The 17557-nt window shown below is 51.8% G+C and overlaps 9 protein-coding genes across 9 annotated transcripts; 5 read left to right on the top strand and 4 right to left on the bottom strand.

Moving 5' to 3' along the window:
- Positions 1-765: 765 nt before the first annotated feature.
- On the top strand, positions 766-1515 carry J4E85_003449 (uncharacterized protein; the record flags this gene model as incomplete). The annotated part of the gene is made up of 1 exon (XM_051467717.1): positions 766-1515. One exon carries the CDS (start codon positions 766-768, stop codon positions 1513-1515), a length of 750 nt encoding a protein of 249 aa, XP_051328876.1.
- A 1674-nt stretch (positions 1516-3189) lies between these two features.
- On the bottom strand, positions 3190-4769 carry J4E85_003448 (uncharacterized protein; the record flags this gene model as incomplete). The annotated part of the gene is made up of 4 exons (XM_051467716.1): positions 3190-3972; positions 4020-4161; positions 4209-4648; positions 4698-4769. 4 exons carry the CDS (start codon positions 4767-4769, stop codon positions 3190-3192), a joined length of 1437 nt encoding a protein of 478 aa, XP_051328875.1.
- A 371-nt stretch (positions 4770-5140) lies between these two features.
- J4E85_003447 (uncharacterized protein) lies at positions 5141-6529 on the bottom strand (the record flags this gene model as incomplete). Its single annotated transcript, XM_051467715.1, has 6 exons — positions 5141-5375; positions 5405-5559; positions 5603-5779; positions 5826-5936; positions 6189-6332; positions 6380-6529. 6 exons carry the CDS (start codon positions 6527-6529, stop codon positions 5141-5143), a joined length of 972 nt encoding a protein of 323 aa, XP_051328874.1.
- Positions 6530-6956: 427 nt separating this feature from the next.
- On the bottom strand, positions 6957-8435 carry J4E85_003446 (uncharacterized protein; the record flags this gene model as incomplete). The annotated part of the gene is made up of 1 exon (XM_051467714.1): positions 6957-8435. One exon carries the CDS (start codon positions 8433-8435, stop codon positions 6957-6959), a length of 1479 nt encoding a protein of 492 aa, XP_051328873.1.
- Positions 8436-9023: 588 nt separating this feature from the next.
- Positions 9024-9526, top strand: J4E85_003445 (uncharacterized protein; the record flags this gene model as incomplete). Its single annotated transcript, XM_051467713.1, has 2 exons — positions 9024-9077; positions 9209-9526. 2 exons carry the CDS (start codon positions 9024-9026, stop codon positions 9524-9526), a joined length of 372 nt encoding a protein of 123 aa, XP_051328872.1.
- Positions 9527-9833: 307 nt separating this feature from the next.
- J4E85_003444 (uncharacterized protein) lies at positions 9834-10979 on the bottom strand (the record flags this gene model as incomplete). The annotated part of the gene is made up of 1 exon (XM_051467712.1): positions 9834-10979. One exon carries the CDS (start codon positions 10977-10979, stop codon positions 9834-9836), a length of 1146 nt encoding a protein of 381 aa, XP_051328871.1.
- Positions 10980-12159: 1180 nt separating this feature from the next.
- SEC61 (translocon subunit) lies at positions 12160-13747 on the top strand (the record flags this gene model as incomplete). Its single annotated transcript, XM_051467711.1, has 3 exons — positions 12160-12169; positions 12276-13299; positions 13351-13747. The coding sequence occupies 3 exons, from the start codon at positions 12160-12162 to the stop codon at positions 13745-13747; spliced, it is 1431 nt and encodes a 476-aa protein (XP_051328870.1).
- A 767-nt stretch (positions 13748-14514) lies between these two features.
- On the top strand, positions 14515-15538 carry J4E85_003442 (uncharacterized protein; the record flags this gene model as incomplete). Its single annotated transcript, XM_051467710.1, has 3 exons — positions 14515-14734; positions 14815-15057; positions 15114-15538. 3 exons carry the CDS (start codon positions 14515-14517, stop codon positions 15536-15538), a joined length of 888 nt encoding a protein of 295 aa, XP_051328869.1.
- Positions 15539-16182: 644 nt separating this feature from the next.
- Positions 16183-17549, top strand: J4E85_003441 (uncharacterized protein; the record flags this gene model as incomplete). Its single annotated transcript, XM_051467709.1, has 2 exons — positions 16183-16207; positions 16330-17549. 2 exons carry the CDS (start codon positions 16183-16185, stop codon positions 17547-17549), a joined length of 1245 nt encoding a protein of 414 aa, XP_051328868.1.
- Positions 17550-17557: the final 8 nt, after the last annotated feature.

Here is a 17557-nt window from a genome sequence, read left to right as displayed (position 1 = left end):
CTTTTTTTATCTCCTTCTTCTTGAAACAAGGGCATACACGAGTGGCGTTGGAGGATTTTGGAATATGATGCTGGCGCATGGATAGCAGCGGATGGCAACCGGTGCTGGTGTTTTCCCTATCTGGATACTTTCACTATCAGGATAAGATAGTTTGCTTGTAAGCCTCAATCAAGAGCATAGCACAAACTCTGCTTTCACCATGCCGTGATGTTGGTGACTTGAGGGCCCGGTGGCCGATGACATGCACGCGACGCTCAGACATCTCGGAGTCCTATGCGCAGCTTCGCCCCAACGTGGTACCCATGCACCGCCAACCACGGTTGGCTCCAACTTCCGTACAACGTCCTGCGGCGTAGACACCGCGACCATTACCGCTCGATTTTGTTACATCATTACCTGCATGCGCTCGACCCGAAGTCATCGCCGTATTCAAGCATACCACGACTAGATAAACCCACGATGTAGGATGGGGATGTTTACTGACCCATAAACTACTCATGATGGATTACTCACTTCTTCAGTCATGCACTGCGCTGTCATGAACATCCTCTTTGCCTATGTAAATATCTTCTTCTCTTCGCATTCTTCTTCTTCTATACACAAACACCCTCCTAATACAACCATCGCCGTTGTGGACCTTCCTGTGATACCAACATCTTCATCGAAAGCAGCCTCTCCATAGCGACGCATAGCGCACCCAACTTCACACTACTGAAGCACGGTTGAATATCGCTGTGCCACAAACCAACACCTACGAATCCCAACATGGCCGTACTACGCGCATGCTCGCCCATCGCAACGGCCTTACTAGCTCTCCTCCTCTTGCGGAAACCCGTTACAGCAGTGCCGCACAACCACGGGCACAAGCACGTCCACCGACATGTCTCGTCAGCCAACGATCTCATTACGCTCGGTCCTGAGTCGCTGGCACGCCGAGACACACCTGTCAAGCTAGGCGACCAGGAACGCATGAAAGAGGCCGAGGTCGCAGGAATGGCGGCAGGTTGTTTCAGCGGCAACTGGCCTCTCGATGAAAGCGTCCCCATGCCTATCGTGGATCCAGGCGATCAACTCAACCTCTTCCCTAGACCAGAGAGTAAACCCAACACACTCACCATGTACAACTACTGCCCCTACGATCTCTACTTTGAACACTGGAACGCGGGCGGACCGTTCGAAGACAAGGGCGGTTCCAAACTAGCAGCCGGTGCATCCGTCTCGCGCGGTCTCACAGGTACAGTGATCAAAGTTTTCAAGTCGAAACCACTATTATGGCCTTTTCTCATCGAGTATGGCGGTCAATATGACATGAGCTTGATACACTGCCTGGGCACGACTAACGGAAATCCCCTGGTTCATAGCGAGGATAAAACTCAGACAATCATTAAGGATACGAGTCGTTGCCCTGGACACGAAGCGGGACTACATCTCAGTCAACCAGAAGGGCGTACTTTCCAGTGCGAGGCAGGTCTTTGGTGCGACGACCAGGCTTACCTATACGAAGTGAGTTATTAGTTTGAATGTGATATTATTCAAGTGCTTTTGCAGCTAACGAATGACATCAGGAAGGACTGTGCAAACCGATTCGGCCGAATTCGCCATATGACAGGAGCAAGGGAATTTCGATGGAGTTTTGTGCTAAGATGAAGCCTTAGTGTTTCGTCAGCTCTGTGCGGACATCTATTCCTCAATGTCTCGTTGCGCCTGTCATTCGTTCTGGGCATGGACCCTTGTCTTCGTCTAGCTTGGTGGTTTACGAGTGGCGTTCCTTCCAATCAGGCGTACCTTCGCTGTTCCTACCGATACATAATGGAATGTAACTTTTACCAAGTCGTTCTTACACCCCATTTGTAGTCAACGCTGAACACCATGAAGCATGCATCAACGCCACTTCCTCTTCCTTGCTTGCTGTTGGCCCATTATAGGCTGCACGCTGCATGCCTATTCAGCGTTGTCTTTGTACGAGTAGCTCACTCTTTCCATCAGATCAGATCAGGCCAGCCGACGTCTCAAGAAATTCCTCAGCGTCCCCACAGCCCCGTAACCCAACTTCTGCTCACAAGAATCCGACTCAACATGCTGGAACAAGCTCGACAGTTTCGCCATCGACGCATCGCAAGTCGGGCATTTGAAGGGACTGGCATGACAATGTGTAACGCCGTAGTCAAGAAGATCAAGCTGACAACACTCGTAGTTAATGAAGTCGGCCCATTTGCGGCATTGTGCTGCAAGCATGTTAAGATCGGCGTGATCGAAGTCGCCGCAGGTGCCGCGTTCGATATGGATGATCTGTGATGGTGAGTGGCAAACTAGAGTAAGAATAATTAGGAAGCTTACCATGCCGCCATAGGTCTTAAACGTAGCGTCACATTCATAGCACTCATACTTTGCTCTACGATGAGAAATCATATGCTGCGTGTTCTCAGCACACTACACCTATTCAGTCAAACCTTCGTAGCCTACTTGATAAAGATTGCTTGGCGTATCAAAATGCCGATGGCACGTTATACACTGGTTGCATTCATGGAGATGCTCGTAATACTCGTCGCAATCAAGAGCCCAGTGCGCTCCTCGGCCATCGTCGCAGCCTTGGCACACAGTGCGACAACCCTTTTGACGACAATGCTTGAGTAAGTCTTGCCAAGTAGCGCCGTCGTAGTCGCATACTGGACACTCGTTGTGGTTTGGAGAGTCGCGAATGTGTTGCGCCCACGCGCTATATAGACCGAAAGTACGCTGGCAGCGCTCACATTCACTGCTCGTTGTCAGTAGATGATGAACACGCAGAGCGATTACCTACACGCGCCACACCATGATTCACAGTTGAACACCAGATTTTCATCGGCGTGGCGTCTGTGTTTGATGTGTGCTTGACATGAGACATTCGACTCGCAACGAGGATTATATGCATGCCGGTGATCACGGAAATTTCCGACGCTCGGATGCTCGCCGGTGGGGTATACAGCGTGTCCTCTCCATCTAATCCAGCTCTGGCAACTACCACCAGTCCACGATACAAACAAAGGTGGAGTGAAATGTCCTGGTACATGCTTCTTGGCTCATCAAGAAGGACATACCAGAAATGATAGAAATACTAGCCCTAGCATGCGCTAGAAAAAAAATCGTACGCGTGGTTGGAAGCGATGGCATATTCCTACACTGAAGATCTACTTAGACATAGCCTCACCTCTAAGAACTCCACTCCTTGAACGCCTTCTGCTTTTGCCTGCTATTCCACTGCAGAGTCCTCGATATACTATCGATCCAATCCGTCCTCCGCTTGTTCAGCGGCAGCACACTGGGGAATGGGAAGCGACTTGCGCTAATTGTAACGTAGTCGCCAGGCTTGAGTTCGACCCTTTCTCTGCCGTCAAAACTGGCCCATGAACTAGTCCTCGCATCGTACGGTACACCGCACCGGAGCACTATTGTATCGGGTAAGATGATGGGGCGGAAAGAGAGCGTATGCGCGCAGATGGCGGTAACGAGGACCACAGGGTTGTCGGGGTGGCAGAGCGATCCACCTGCTGCGAGGTTGTACGCAGTCGAGCCCGTAGGCGTAGAGACGCAGATTCCGTCAGCCTGCACAGTTGTGAAATGCTCATCGTCTCCGAACAGCTCGATGGACGACATAGTCGGGTTTGGGCCCCGGTCTACGACCACCTCGTTCAAGATGTTATGTGTACCATCGGAGTAGTGGGTATGGTGGTCGTCGATTTCCTCCCCGATCAGTTCTTCGACCAGATCGCGGCCCTCGCCGTCCCGTTGTTGGGATCGCATGACGGTAGCTTCGAAGCGGAGACGCAGGCTGACGGTGATACCGTCCGCGAAGGCGGTAGATAGGGATTGCGGGTATAGTTCGAAATCGAATTTGGTGAGGAAGCCGAGCGAGCCTAGCGAGAAGGAAATCGTTGGAGGTACGATGCGCTGGAAGAGCCATGACGCATACAAGACTGTGCCGTCACCACCCAGCTGTGTTGTCGTTAGCCTTGAAGACTCTGCAGTATGACATGTCTTACCGCGAGGACAATGTCAAAGGTTTGTGGCTTTTGAGCGCACATCTCGTTGGTCCAGAATTTGAGCCGCCCTTGAAACCCCTCGTTCTCCAACAGCCCAGCAGCGTCGAAGATCTTGTTGTCCTCCAGCGTCTGCTCGACGTAGCTATGTCTCGTTAATCGTGTCCGTTGCTAGGCAAAACTAGCACATACACCGTATGCTCCGAGCTCTTCCGCAGAAGCCAGTCGGTCACCTCGCGCGAGTTCTTGATCAAGGCCTCGTCGTGCGCTTTGCCGAGGATGAAGATGTTCTTCACATGCAGCTTCAGCCTGATCTGTGACAGCTTCTTGGACAGCTCGCGTATCCCAAATGCCATATCTGACAGCTCCTTCTTGGTCAACAGCCGCGAATGTTGCGTCTGCTCCGAGCGCGCCGAGGCTGGGTCTTTGTCGACGCGCCGTTCCTGCGCGAGGCCTTCGTGCGATTGGGAGTGATCTTGTACGGGCAAGCCATCGTGCTTTTCGAGAAGGGAGTGTACGATACACGCGGTGGTACGGCGACCGTTCTCGGGGCGGGACGTCATCTTGCCAGAGGGTGGGGGAGCGAGCGAGGCTTTGCGACGATGGCCGCTATATCCGCCTTCGAAGACGACCTGCGATTATTGGTCAGCGCGCGGAGGAAGGGTGCAGTGGAGTAGGTACCTCTAGCGCATCGTCATGGCTGGTCACTTTGGTGATATTCTTGGTGTCTTGGTCTCCAAGCTCGCTCTCCATGAGGAAGTTAGCTTCAACGCGTCGTTATGACGTTTGGGGTGCATAGGTACCTCGATTGCTTCCTGAACGCCAGGGCTCAGCTGATCGAAATAACTCGTCGCCATGGCTGAAGTGCGCAAATAGTCCTGCGATTGAAAGGGCCAAGAGAAAAGGCTGCCCTTTTGTAGCCTTGCTGTAGCGCGTGCGTAATGTCGAAAGTGCAACAGTAACTGCGGTTCTCGGCCCACTTTCCGAGGGGCAGGCACGCCCGGCCCCGCTTGCTTCCAATCATGTCCGCGCAACGCCGATGAGATCAGCCGCTGGCGTCCTTACTCATGCCTTTTGCTCAACCACCATCGTTTTCGTGGTGGTAGTCTTGCTGACAAAGGATGCTAAAGCGGAACTTCCACTGATTCTAGCACTTCCTCGATCACATCCTCAACCGTGACACCTTCAAGGACAGCCTTGACTGCCTCGAGCGAGCTGCCCCATTGCATGCTGCGCTCGTTCTCTGGTGCAGTAATGACGATGCGATGTGGGTATATCTTGCGAGCGGCAAGGGCGATCATGGACGGTGAAATGTAATCGAGGCCGTGGAGTGGGGCGAGCGTGCTACTGCTGTCAATACTGTTCTGCTGGGATTGTGGACTACTTACTGTGCCAGCGTGTTGAAGTGCCTCGTGGCCAAAGCAGAGATGCCTCCTGCAACTGCTCGATGCAGCCGCATGAACACGATAATGTTGTATAGATAGGCTCTTACTTCAGAGCTGATTCTGACTTGCGACACCAGCTTCGTCAAGGTCTCAAGGTCCTGTCTTTGTTAGTACAGAACAGGCATACTATGGTCGACATACATCAGGTAGGAATAATGCTTGTTGCGGCTTATGCTTTCCCGGCTGGAATGGCGGCGTGCGGACTACGGAAGACATTGATGCGCCGTCGTCTAATGCATGATTCTTCTCCTGTAGCTCTTCAAGATTTGGCAGCCCATCATCTGCCTGATGCTTGTGTGAGATGAAGAATTGGTCATTCTGTAGCATTGTTAGACTTTGCATCTAGATTATAGGCTCGGCATACCAAATGCATTGTCAGGCGCGGTGTATCTGAAGCATTCAAAGCGATGAATAGGAATGGTTTCGGAGCCGCATGTACTGCTGTCCTCGTGAAGTTCCGCTTGCCTCGTATCAGCTGTCTATCATTAGTTATGCTCGAGCAGAAAAGACGATTAATGCACCTCCAAGGCCTGAATTTGGACCTGCGGATTCGCCCTGTTGAGGTTTCTTGCAATAACAATGTTCGCGATGCGTTGGTTGTCCAATGGACAGAACGGTTTGGATGACCTCGATGTATGTCCGCCAGGCTTCCCAGGTGATACTGAGATGGACGAAAACTGGCTAGACATTAATCGCTGGCAAACCAGTCTACACGAGCACAAGTTACCTCTCCTCTACCACGCCCAGCTTTGTTGCCGAAATAATCGTTCTCTTCTCCTCTCACGAGGATTCCGCTTCCGAAATCGTCCAGCGTGGTGTGCTCGGTGCATTCCAGTACAGCCCATGTTAGTCCGAAAGTATTGGTAGCGACCTATTGTTGTAAGTACGCGGGCAGTCGCGCAGTGCGAAGCAACTCACAGGTTTCAACTCCTCCAGAACATCACGGGTCAGTTGCCTTTCCGCTTCGATGATGCAATGCTGATCCGCGACCAAGCAGATGAGAACGGCAAGCTCCAGATCACTCAGCGACTGCACTTTTTCCGTGATGCGATCTTCCGAAGCCTCCATGATCGATAAGATTTGGGAAGGCTTACTTCGTTGTTGTGAAAGTATTAGAAGCCTGTAAGAAGTCTGGCGACGAAAGTGCTTGGACGCGATGGCTGTTTCCAAAGTCGCGTTCGGTGAGCGGACAGGGATGCGATGCCGCTAGTTCAAGACAGGACTAGACTCGAGTCCCCTGGAAGTCGCGCCCGGGCGGGCTGCATCTTGAGGTCTGCGCAAGAGCAACTTCAATGCGGCAGCTCAGTATATGCACACGATACTACATTTCCGAAGGAGTTATGTAACTTCTTTGTTTCGTTCGTTTATAATACACTCAATTGTCGAGAGTCATGAACCTCGTCAGACCGTGAAACCACATCGTGCGCGTACCCCATACTCCGCCACGTCTAACCCCAAACTCTTTCGCAACACGTAGCTTTCGGTCTAGAGGAGCTTAGCCAGACTTCTTTCGAACGTCTTTGGCATCTTCTTTCGGAATGCCGACGAGACGAAGGCTCCTCCAGGTGGTCGACGGGATGGTCTGGGGTACCGCTGGAGAGCTCAGGGCAGGGAAAGCTTCCGCTGCTATACAAACTCTGGGAAGCCCTCCGGATATATTGACAGATGGTTGTAGTAAGGCTTCGTCATCTGCTTTCTCGTTGACAACAGCTTGCTCCTTCTTGCTCGCGCCCTTAGGCTTGTTCTTTATCTTCGATCCGCGAGGTGCCTTTTGCGAGGGAGCAGGCTTCAACTTTTCCAGCTGCTCCTCGGCTTCTCGAATCTTTGCCTCAAGTGCCTCCTTCCTGCCAACTGATTCATTCATCTCCGCAATCGTATTCTCGAGAGTGGTCTGCCAGATGGTGACGAGTCCGTCTAGATGCTGAAGCTCTGCGGCTTGTCGATCGGACGCTGTTGTGGATGAGACGTGTGGAAGCGCCATGGTATCTTGATCAACATGGCGACACTCAGAGCTGGGCTTTTGTTCTTCGGGTAGTGGTTCGTGTTCCTTCTTCCACTCGTCGTGATCCGCGTGGAGTACCGCATTCTCTGTTTGAAGAGCTTGGATGTCGTTGCTGAGTTGGTCGTAGCCTTCTTGCACAGCCTTTGCCTCGTCATCTCGTTCCTTATACTTCTGTTCCCACTCTAGCTTCGCTTGCTTGAGCAGCGCTTTCTCCCGGCTTTCTTGCAAAACTCTTGCTTCCAAAGCTTCCTTCTCCTCCAGAACCTTAGCGTAACGGGAAGCTTTAGCCTCTGCTTTGCCCAGACGATCGGCGAGTTTGATTTTCTCGTCACGTACGCGTTCTTCAACCCGCTGTTGTAGGTCTCTCTTGGACTCTTTCTTGATCTCTTCATACTCCTGTCTCCAGGCTTTTTCGTTCTTGGCGATGGTGGCCTTATCCTTTGCTACCTCTCGTGCTGTTTCTTCTCTTTCGCTCAGTAGTCCTTGGATCATAGCGGCAGATGTTGATCCCAATTCGCTGAGTTCGTTTCTCGCTTCTTTCAACTTCTGTTGAAGAACCTTCTCTGCTTCAGTCGACGCATTTTCAATGATTGCCTCCAGTAATAACAACACCCTTTCCGCGATCCCGTCTCTTGTGTCGTAGGCCATAGTGTCCCATTGCTTCCGTATGTCCATGAACTCATGGAAATCTCGATCTGATTCGTCCTTCAAGTGTTTTCTGAAAGCTGTATCATGAACCATTTCCGGCATAAGATGGCCTAAATCATCCAATTGCTCCAATTGCATTTTCGAGCGTGCCTTGTGAGCACTGGCTTTTGTTATGGCGTTGGCCGCATCGTTGAACTTGGTAGGTAGCGCAATAAGAATATTCTTTAGATTGCTGAGTTCCGCGGAGATCTTTCCGTGCGTTTTTTGTTCGAGATCGTCAAAGTGGACTTCATACTTCCCGAAAGGCGCACGCGGCTGATCCATGGAGGGCCAAACGCTCATGTTGACCTTCTAGCTCGCGAATAGTCTGCTGAGGACTCGGAGGATTGGTGTGAGTTGTTGCGGGGGTATTCAAGGCTGGCGAGACACGTAGTTAGATTCGTCTGTGACCGGGCGATCCTATGGAGGTGGGAGCTGAGCGCGTTTGATGATGTGTCAGGCGGGAGGGCGCAGTCGCGAGAAGTTAAGGTTGGTTCCAGCGGGGTTTGTTGTAAAACAAGAAATCAGGCAACACGAGATCAAAGCTCTGGCCTTTCAGGCAGGATAAGTAGCATTGGTACGTGCATCTAAAGAGGTGGAGCTCAAGACATGTGTCACATGTTAAGACACCATTACCTTCATTGATATCTACGTCACTAGCGCTGAACATTTCTTACTAAGATAAAATTCAAGCGCGTCACACCAATCCTACATCTACTTATGACCCGCAGCTACATTACGATCTATCAGCGATGTTGCCTTCCTTGGAAAGTCTGGACACAAAAACGACCAGATCTTTACAGGCTACATTAGCAAGACTTGAACCATTTAATTCCCAACCCATCGCTACATCGTCTCTTGATGATGAGCAACATGACACCGTCAAGCCCGATGAACGCTACCCTACGACTGCAGTTTCTCAGGTCAGTCCATATGCATTCCAATCTAGCAGCGAACTGACCGACATCGAGACCGAAACAGACTGCGCATTTTGCACTTCCATTGGCCGTATACTCAATTGTTGCCAAGATCGAATGAGCCCGCGTTCATGTCCTCAGTGCGCGGAACTCGGTCAACACTTCACTCGACAAGATACAAAGCAGACCGAAGAGCTAGCTGCTTTGCGCGACAAAGTGCGGGAGCTGGAAGAGGAGACACCGGAGCAGAGGTTCAACCGGCTGAGCGTTGAGAAGAATACGAAAATTGATGGACTGAAAGCCGAGGTCGAGAAGGTCAACAAGAAAGACGAGTCACTGAAGGCGAAGAACGATGAGTTGGAGAAGAAGCTGAAGGTACTCGAGGCAGATATCAAGAATTTACAGCCAGCGGCGGAGTTTACTATCAAGGAAAAGAAGAAGAAAGGAAAGAAGAAGTAAAGTTTTGGTGTTTACAATGGCGTCATGTTGCTGGGACTGGGTGTGAGAAGCTCTCTATGTCGATTACATGGTGGTTTGGCACTTATCTTGCCCCATCAGCGCAACTTTGTAGTCTCTCTGCTAAGCAATCGATTTACATCGATACCAATAATCTAAGGCTGAAACTTCCCAGTGTCCGCATGCACAGGCCAAGGTACATCGTATAATGTTACTTATCCAGAGTTCCCCAGACGTCGTCGAGTTTGTTCAACCTTAGCGTCCAGCGATGCAACCTCTGCTTTCTTCTTCTCGATCGAAGTCAGCCTGGCTAGGTCTTTGCAGGTCTCTCCGTAGTCTCCTTCGACGTCTTGAGATCTGCGTTCTCTTTCTCTAACCTCGCATTCTGCTGCTCAAGCTCCTGAATTCTCGCTGCGGGGTCCAATGCCTGCTTCAAAGCAGTGATAAGCCGGTTTTCCAGTGTCTTGGCTTCATACCGGGCGGTTTCGAGACTACTCTTGGCTATACTTAGATGCTCATGCGTGAAGAGCTTGTCAATGCGCAGATCATCGATTTCTTTGTCCTTCACACGAGAGAGTTGAGCAACCTTCAAGTCGAATTGTTCCTTTAGTTGAGTAATCAGTGCCTGCAGTGGCGCGTAAACCGTCTTCATGACCTCGTGGCGCAATCTCTCGGCGTCACGTTCTTGCCTCCTCAACGCCGCCTCCTCATCGTACAGCTGAATACTCAGCTCTGTTAAGCCAGTCTCGGAAGCTCTCCCATGTTCTTTATCATCGAGCTGTGCTTTTTGTAGCTCAGTAATTTGTTGGCTGATGCTCCCGATAACGGTCTTGACCTCAGCAATCGCTTCGCCAGCACGTTGGCCTTCGGAAACAAGAAGAGCTATTGAATCATGCATTCTTCGCAAACACACGTAAATTGCGACAAAAGGCGTCTCCTTTTTGTCTAGCTCCAAGGTTGTTTTGACCCACTCCAGGAAATCGTCTTGTGTTGTGGCCTCATGCGTCGCGTCCTCTGTTGATGGAGTAGTCGCGGATGGCATCGCTGCAGATACAGGATTGTCCGGACTGAACAGCCCGCAGACTGCGGATAGCCACTCTTGCGTACTCTCCAGATGCCGTTGACCAGAGGGACTTCGCACCGGACTTCCGGTAGAGTCATGCTTGCTGGAAACGCCCTGAACACCAGAGAGGCCGTTGTCATCTGGCCTTTGGAAGTGGAGGCCTCCCTCATCAGCAGATGTAGGCGCCATGAATTCCTCGGTCTGGCCTTCGGCTGGTGGGTGGGGACAGGACGGGAGGAAGCGGGATTCCTGAGAATTGTTTTGGGAGTTGTGATCTGTGCACGTTTGCTCCGAAGCAGTCTCAGTATCGACTGGTGAGCTGCCATCTGACTTTTCAGGGTTTTGCAATTCGTCTTGATCGGCTTTCTCATCAGTTTGAGACGTGCTGGACATGATGTGGTTTGAGACTGATCCGGTCGCGTTTTGTAGGTGTTTGGTCATTCGACGTGCGTCGTGCTGATGGAATGATAATATGGTCGTACCTTTGGGGCGGTCTATCAGGCAGGCGGTTGTTGTTCCCGGAAGTCGGTCAGGTTTTGGAAATTAGTGTAAGTGTCAGGGTTAGGCGGGAGTTGCGATGGAAGTTGTTGGTACTTGTTTGTTCCATGTCATAACGGGAAATCGCGCTGGGACCTGCTGTCCAGCCTTGGAAAACAGTCCATAAAATGACCGGCTCTTGTGACACAATCAGTCACCCTTTGGTCTTCGTAATACACTCTACCCCACGTCGCCTGTATAATCTTCTCTTATTACCCAACCTTTTAAGAAAGACCTCGGCCTAGTCCAACTCTCCAAACCCATCGGCTCGACCAGACTTCAACTACGTAGAAATGCCAGAAGAGATGCCAGAAAGCAGCGCCCAAGAAAAGCGCGACTACATCGAGGCGTTGAAAATACAGATAGAGGAAGCAGAAGAAGAAGACAGGAGGCTAGAAAGAGATCTAGAAGAGCGGAGGCAGGTGCTGAAGGAGTTGGAGGCCAACATTAGGGATAAAGAGGGATAGATCATCAAGGAAGATGTTCAAAAGAAGAAGGGAGGAAGCAATGGGTACCAGTACTAGGCAGAAGCGCAGCTTCGTTCGGAGTCTGGTTGATGTAAGACATCCTCGCGTTTATTCCCACGGAATACGAGACAGTATTAATACCATAGGCATATGCACAATTGATTTGGGACAAAGCTAGTAAATGGCAGTCGATTTCCATCGCGCCTGTTGTTCAAGGATCGCGCTCCGCGGTGGTGTTGATGAATGCATGCAAAGGCCGCGACGTGAAGGCAAGACTGCGCATACAATGACATCTGCCACTTGCTAACTCGAATGCGAAACCCGAATGGTGAAAGGTCAAATCCCACAAATATCAGAACAGCGTGGCCTCTTGGGAGTTTGGTGGGAGATTCGCGATAGCTCAGGGACGGAGCTACGGCTAGCGCGCGCACGGGTAATTTCCCCAGCGACACGTTGCGAAAGCTCATGAAGCAAACCCCCTCTCCATCTTCCATCAACTGGCTGTTCGCAACCACCTTCTTCACTTTCTCGTTGTCTTCTTTCTTGTCTCTGGGCCATAGTTCGCAATCATGAGCGGCCGTAAGTCTCCACCCCACCTGTCAATGGCCCGGCGAGGCGTGCGCGCAACACGTGCGAGGAATTAATTACGGCGCGGACGAACACCACAGCTAACGGTCGCACGCAGTACGGTTCCTCGATCTCGTCAAGCCTTTTGTGCCTCTAGTTCCTGAAATTCAGCTGCCAGAGAGCAAGGTTCCTTTCAACAACCGCCTGGTATGGACTGGTCTGACCCTCCTCGTCTTCCTCGTCATGAGCCAGATGCCGCTCTACGGAATCGTGTCGTCTGATACCTCCGACCCGCTATACTGGCTCCGTATGATGATGGCGAGTAACAGAGGAACGCTGATGGAACTGGGTATCACCCCCATCATCACCTCCGGCATGGTTTTCCAGCTCCTCGCGGGAACCCACCTCATCGACGTCAACCTCGACCTCAAGTCTGATCGCGAGCTCTACCAGACCGCCCAGAAGCTCCTCGCTATTCTCCTGTCTTTCGGCCAGGCCGTCGTCTATGTCATCTCGGGTCTCTACGGACAGCCATCCGACCTCGGTGCCGGTATCTGCGTTCTCCTCGTCATTCAGCTGATGATCGCTGGTCTGATCGTTATCCTCCTCGACGAGCTCCTCCAGAAGGGCTACGGTCTCGGCAGCGGTATCTCGCTCTTTATCGCCACTAACATTTGCGAGTCCATCATGTGGAAGGCTTTCTCGCCCACCACCATCAACACTGGTCGCGGTCCTGAGTTCGAGGGTGCTCTCATTGCCCTTGTCCACTTGCTCTTCACCTGGCCCAACAAGACTGTTGCGCTCAAGGAGGCTTTCTACCGCCAGAACCTCCCCAACGTCATGAACCTGATCTCCACCGTCATCGTTTTCGGTGCTGTCATCTACCTCCAGGGCTTCCGCGTCGAGATCCCCGTCAAGTCTGCCCGCCAGCGTGGTGTCCGCGGCTCCTACCCCGTCCGCCTGTTCTACACCTCCAACATGCCCATCATGCTGCAGTCGGCTCTGTCTTCCAACGTCTTCTTGATCAGCCAGATGCTCTACAACCGTTTCTCCGACAACCTCCTTGTCAAGCTTCTCGGTGTCTGGGAGCCCAAGGAGGGTTCCGCTCAGCTTTTCGCTACCTCCGGTGTCGCCTACTACATGTATGTCTAATCATAGTTCATGCTACAGAACCAGCCACTAATCAGCTCCAGGTCTCCCCCTCTCAGCATCACCGAGGCCCTCTCCGACCCCCTGAAGACCGCCATCTTCATCGTATACATGCTCGTCGCTTGCGCTGTCTTCTCTAAGACCTGGATCGAGGTATCCGGCTCGTCTCCCCGCGATGTTGCCAAGCAGCTCAAGGAGCAGGGTCTGGTCATGGCTGGTCACCGTGAGGAGTCCATGTACAAGGAGCTCAAGCGCGTCATTCCTACCGCGGCTGCCTTTGGTGGTGCCTGCATTGGAGCTCTGTCCGTCGGCAGCGACCTTCTCGGTGCTCTTGGTAGCGGTACTGGTATTCTCCTTGCCGTAACCATCATCTACGGATACTTCGAAATTGCCGCCAAGGAGGGCGACATGGCCGGCCTCAAGGGCATGGTCATGGGCTAGATTAGCCCATAGGGATATTGGATTTTTGATTTGAACGACGGATGGGTTGGAGCTGGGGTGCTTCGCCGCACATTGTAACATATGATCTAAGAACAAAAGTTTACGAAGGTCTCTGGCATCACTTTACGTACTGCAGCGTGGCGTCTGGCTAGGCTCACGATGTCGGCCCTTCTCTAATGTATCATTGTTAACCCTTAAACTGCGTCTGGACCTAATCGCACCTGCAGTATTCACTTGAAGCACTCACGTGCTCAGCCTTGGCGTGTTGCTGCTGTCGCCTTACTCATCAAACTTCAGTCGCTCTTGCCCCGTTCACTGCCAGTGCCCAGGTATTGAACCTTGGAATACCAACAAGTATGCCTCCGCTGTTATGAGAAACCCGCGTCATGGATTCAGCCTTCAACGGCAGTATCGCATTGGTCAGCTTAGCGAATGCGAAATGTGGCTTACGTGCGTATCAAACCGCCACGCTAACGCATGCTGCGGTCTGCGATGCGAAAGTCTGGGCATTGCGGCCTAGGAAACATCGTCATACACGGCATTGAGGCGTTTTACACATGGGCAATGCAAAGATTAAGCGAATGCGATGTACTGCTGCGGATGCGAAATCTGGTCATGATGCAGTGCGTGTCTTCAGTTTGGACGACTACATAAGATGGGGTTGTCGCTGGTTGAGGTGAGGTGTTACAGCTATCTATTTTACTTCTTCCTCGAGTTCTAGTATTTATACTTGATCGTTTCGATCAGATTTCGATTAACCCGTCATCATGGCAAGCTCACTTAGCATCGCTCATGCTACGCTGGACTGGAAACGACAGAATCCACCCAAAGGGCCAGACTTCGATTGGGAAATGTACCGTTATGTTCCTTCCATGGCTGGAGCAATCGTCTGTCTCGTCGTGTTCCTCGTAATGGCCCTTCTACATCTGTACCAGTTTCTCAAGTCGAGGAATCGGATTATCGTCTTTGTGGTCATCGGCGCTCTGTGTACGTTGTCCCATTCTTGTTCTGCATATTGAAATCATCCCTCAAAACCATCTAGGATCTTTGCTGATTCATGACTACAGGCGAAGTTGGCGGATACGGCGCACGCATCGCTTCTCACTTCGACAATCAAGCCTGGGGCCCGTACATCACTCAAGGTGTACTGACACTTGTCGGTCCTCTGTGGTTCGCTGCAACTATATACATGATGCTTGGCCGTACCATCAGACTCGCCGGTGGTGAAGACGTCAGTCTCATCCCAGCGAGGTGGTACACGAGGATCTTTGTCACTGCGGATGTCACAACGTTGATCATCCAGGGCTTAGGTACGCGAACTTGACAAAGATGAGGACTGTAAAAATGTAAGCTAACGAAGGAACAGGCGCAAGTATCATGGGCACCATGCAACTCGCTCTCGCACTCGCAGGAGAGAAGATCGTCATCGCGGGCCTCGCACTCCAAGTCGCTACCTTCATCGTCTTCCTTGCCGCTTCATTCGACTTCCAGATCCGCATGAACAAGAAAGCCGATCATGCGTCAGCAGACTGGAAGAAGATGCTATACATACTCTACAGCGTCAGTGCGTTGATCTTGTTCCGCTGCACGTTCAGACTCATCGAGTATGCCATGGGCAACGCTGCGTATTTGATTGCGCATGAATGGACGCTGTATTGCTTCGATGCTGTGCCAATGTTTCTGGTTCTGGTTTTGTTGCTCGTTCTGCAGCCGAGTCGCTATGTTGAGGGAAACTTGGGGAAATCGCGACTGGACAGCGATGGCGAGGTCGGCGTTGTGGAGAGAAAGTGAAGGGTTTTGGCAATTTGGTCAGTACTTCCAGCGCGCTTGAAGCAACTTTCCGGGGCATCCTCTATTTTCCTAAGCGCAATACATTTTGCCTATTCTCTCCAGTCTGCTCACGATATCATCTTTTCGGTGAGTCTTGGTATGTGTGCCTGAATCCACGCAGGCGAACATCTCGAATGCCTTCGACTTTGTACAGCAGGCTATAGCATGATTTCACATGCCAATAACGTATATTTAAGCTTGACAGCCGGCCGTTGCGAAAGCCAACTCTGACCCCTATGACGTGCATGACTCGAGGTAGGTCAGATCTTAGCTCTCAAGCTTGGAACAAGCGCACCCAGCCACATTAGGCGGCACGCCTCACGCAGCACCACCTCATGCTTCCACAAAATGTGATTCCTCAATACATACTAGCTACACGCAGACATCAAATGGGATGGCGCGCCGCTCCACCACGTTCGTGACTAAGAGGCCGCATCGCAAATCGAGGGGCGGATGCTTCACCTGCAAGAAGAAGAAAGTGAAGGTAAATTCAGACCTGAGGAGACTCATATGGAGTTATAAAATTGATACGGTGCAGTGTGACGAAGCGCAGCCCAGATGTGGATACTGTAACCTCCGGAATCTGGATTGCGAATATATCCAAGATGTCCTCTCGACCTCTCGCACTTCGTCGGCAGGCCCATCGTCCAGTGATGAGGTTTCACTATCTACGTCCAACACTCCAGTAGACTTCAACGATCTTTCCATTCAGTTGATGCCATATCTCAGCCCACACTGCCATACATCCATAGGTACACTCACAGCCCTCGACAGTCATCTACTGCAATTCTACAGAACAGACGCCTACCGTACCGTTGTATCCTGCGACGATGCCATCATCCAGAACCTACACAAAGAGACCATACCCCAACTAAGCATTTCTAACCCATTTCTCTTATACGCCCTACTCGGTATGACAGCAACCTACAGCAACAACGTCACGCCCAATAAGACGGTCGAAAAACAAGCCCTACTCTACCGTCAAAAGACCTTTTCCACCTACAAAGAAGCCCTCAAGAACATCACAGCCGAGAATTACGAAGCCGTCCTCGTAACAGGCGGTCTTCTCCTCGCGCTCGTCCCCGGGCCAGCCACCGACACAGACGAAGATCACCTCGAATGGGTGTTCGGCCTCCTCAAACTAAGCGAAGGCCTGCGTATCCTCGCCTCCCTCCGCTGGGCCCAAGGCATCGAGAAACTTTCCGTGTACCCGTTAGTACGCCGGGAAATCAAGACGCTACCACCCCCACCCATCATCGACGTCGCAGCCATCGAAGCGCCCATCGGTCCTCTGGGAACCACGCCTGATAACCCCAATCCAGCACCGACATACACGCCCATCCACTTCCCCACGCAGAACCGCCTCTTTCTTCCACCGCCTTTAATGCAACTCCTCCAAAGCGTTATCCGTGGAAAAGAGTCAGGAACGCTAGACTGGCACCGACCAACCCTTCTCCCCGTCTTCCACGCTCTATCCCCCATCTTCCTATCTCTGTATTACTACGGGCTAGACTCTGACTTCTACGTCCGCATCTTCGTCTGGACATCCTTCCTTATGCCAGACTACCTCCAGTTGATGCGGGACAAGGAACCAAGGGCTCTGGTTCTGTTCGGGTGGTGGTTGGCGCTGGCGAATCTAGCGCCGAAGGGGTGGTGGACGGGGAAGCGGGTTCGTAAGACTATTGGGGCGATGGTGCGGGCGATTCAAGCGCAGCCTGTGGGGGATGATGGGTTTGCAGAGCGGGTTCTGAGGAGTGCGTTGAGGATTGTTGATGTTGTGGATAGGGAGGGGAAGGAGGCGGCGGCTAAGGCGGTGTTTGATGGCTGGCCTGGCGTAAACTGGGAGGAGGGGCCGGTTAAGGCTCAGGCGTGGGAGTATGGCCAGTTGGTGGATCTTGGGGAGTTGGATGGCGGTTTGAATATGGACTCTGTTGTGGGTATTGATCTACAGGAGCTTGGTGTATCGGTTTGAAGTAGATA

The sequence above is a fragment of the Alternaria conjuncta genome (genome assembly GCF_024043145.1).
Source record: "Alternaria conjuncta strain BMP 0040 chromosome Unknown scaffold_4, whole genome shotgun sequence".
NCBI lineage: Eukaryota > Fungi > Ascomycota > Dothideomycetes > Pleosporales > Pleosporaceae > Alternaria > Alternaria conjuncta.
Note: the sequence above shows the minus strand (reverse complement) of the source record. Positions and strands in the feature narration are given on the sequence as shown.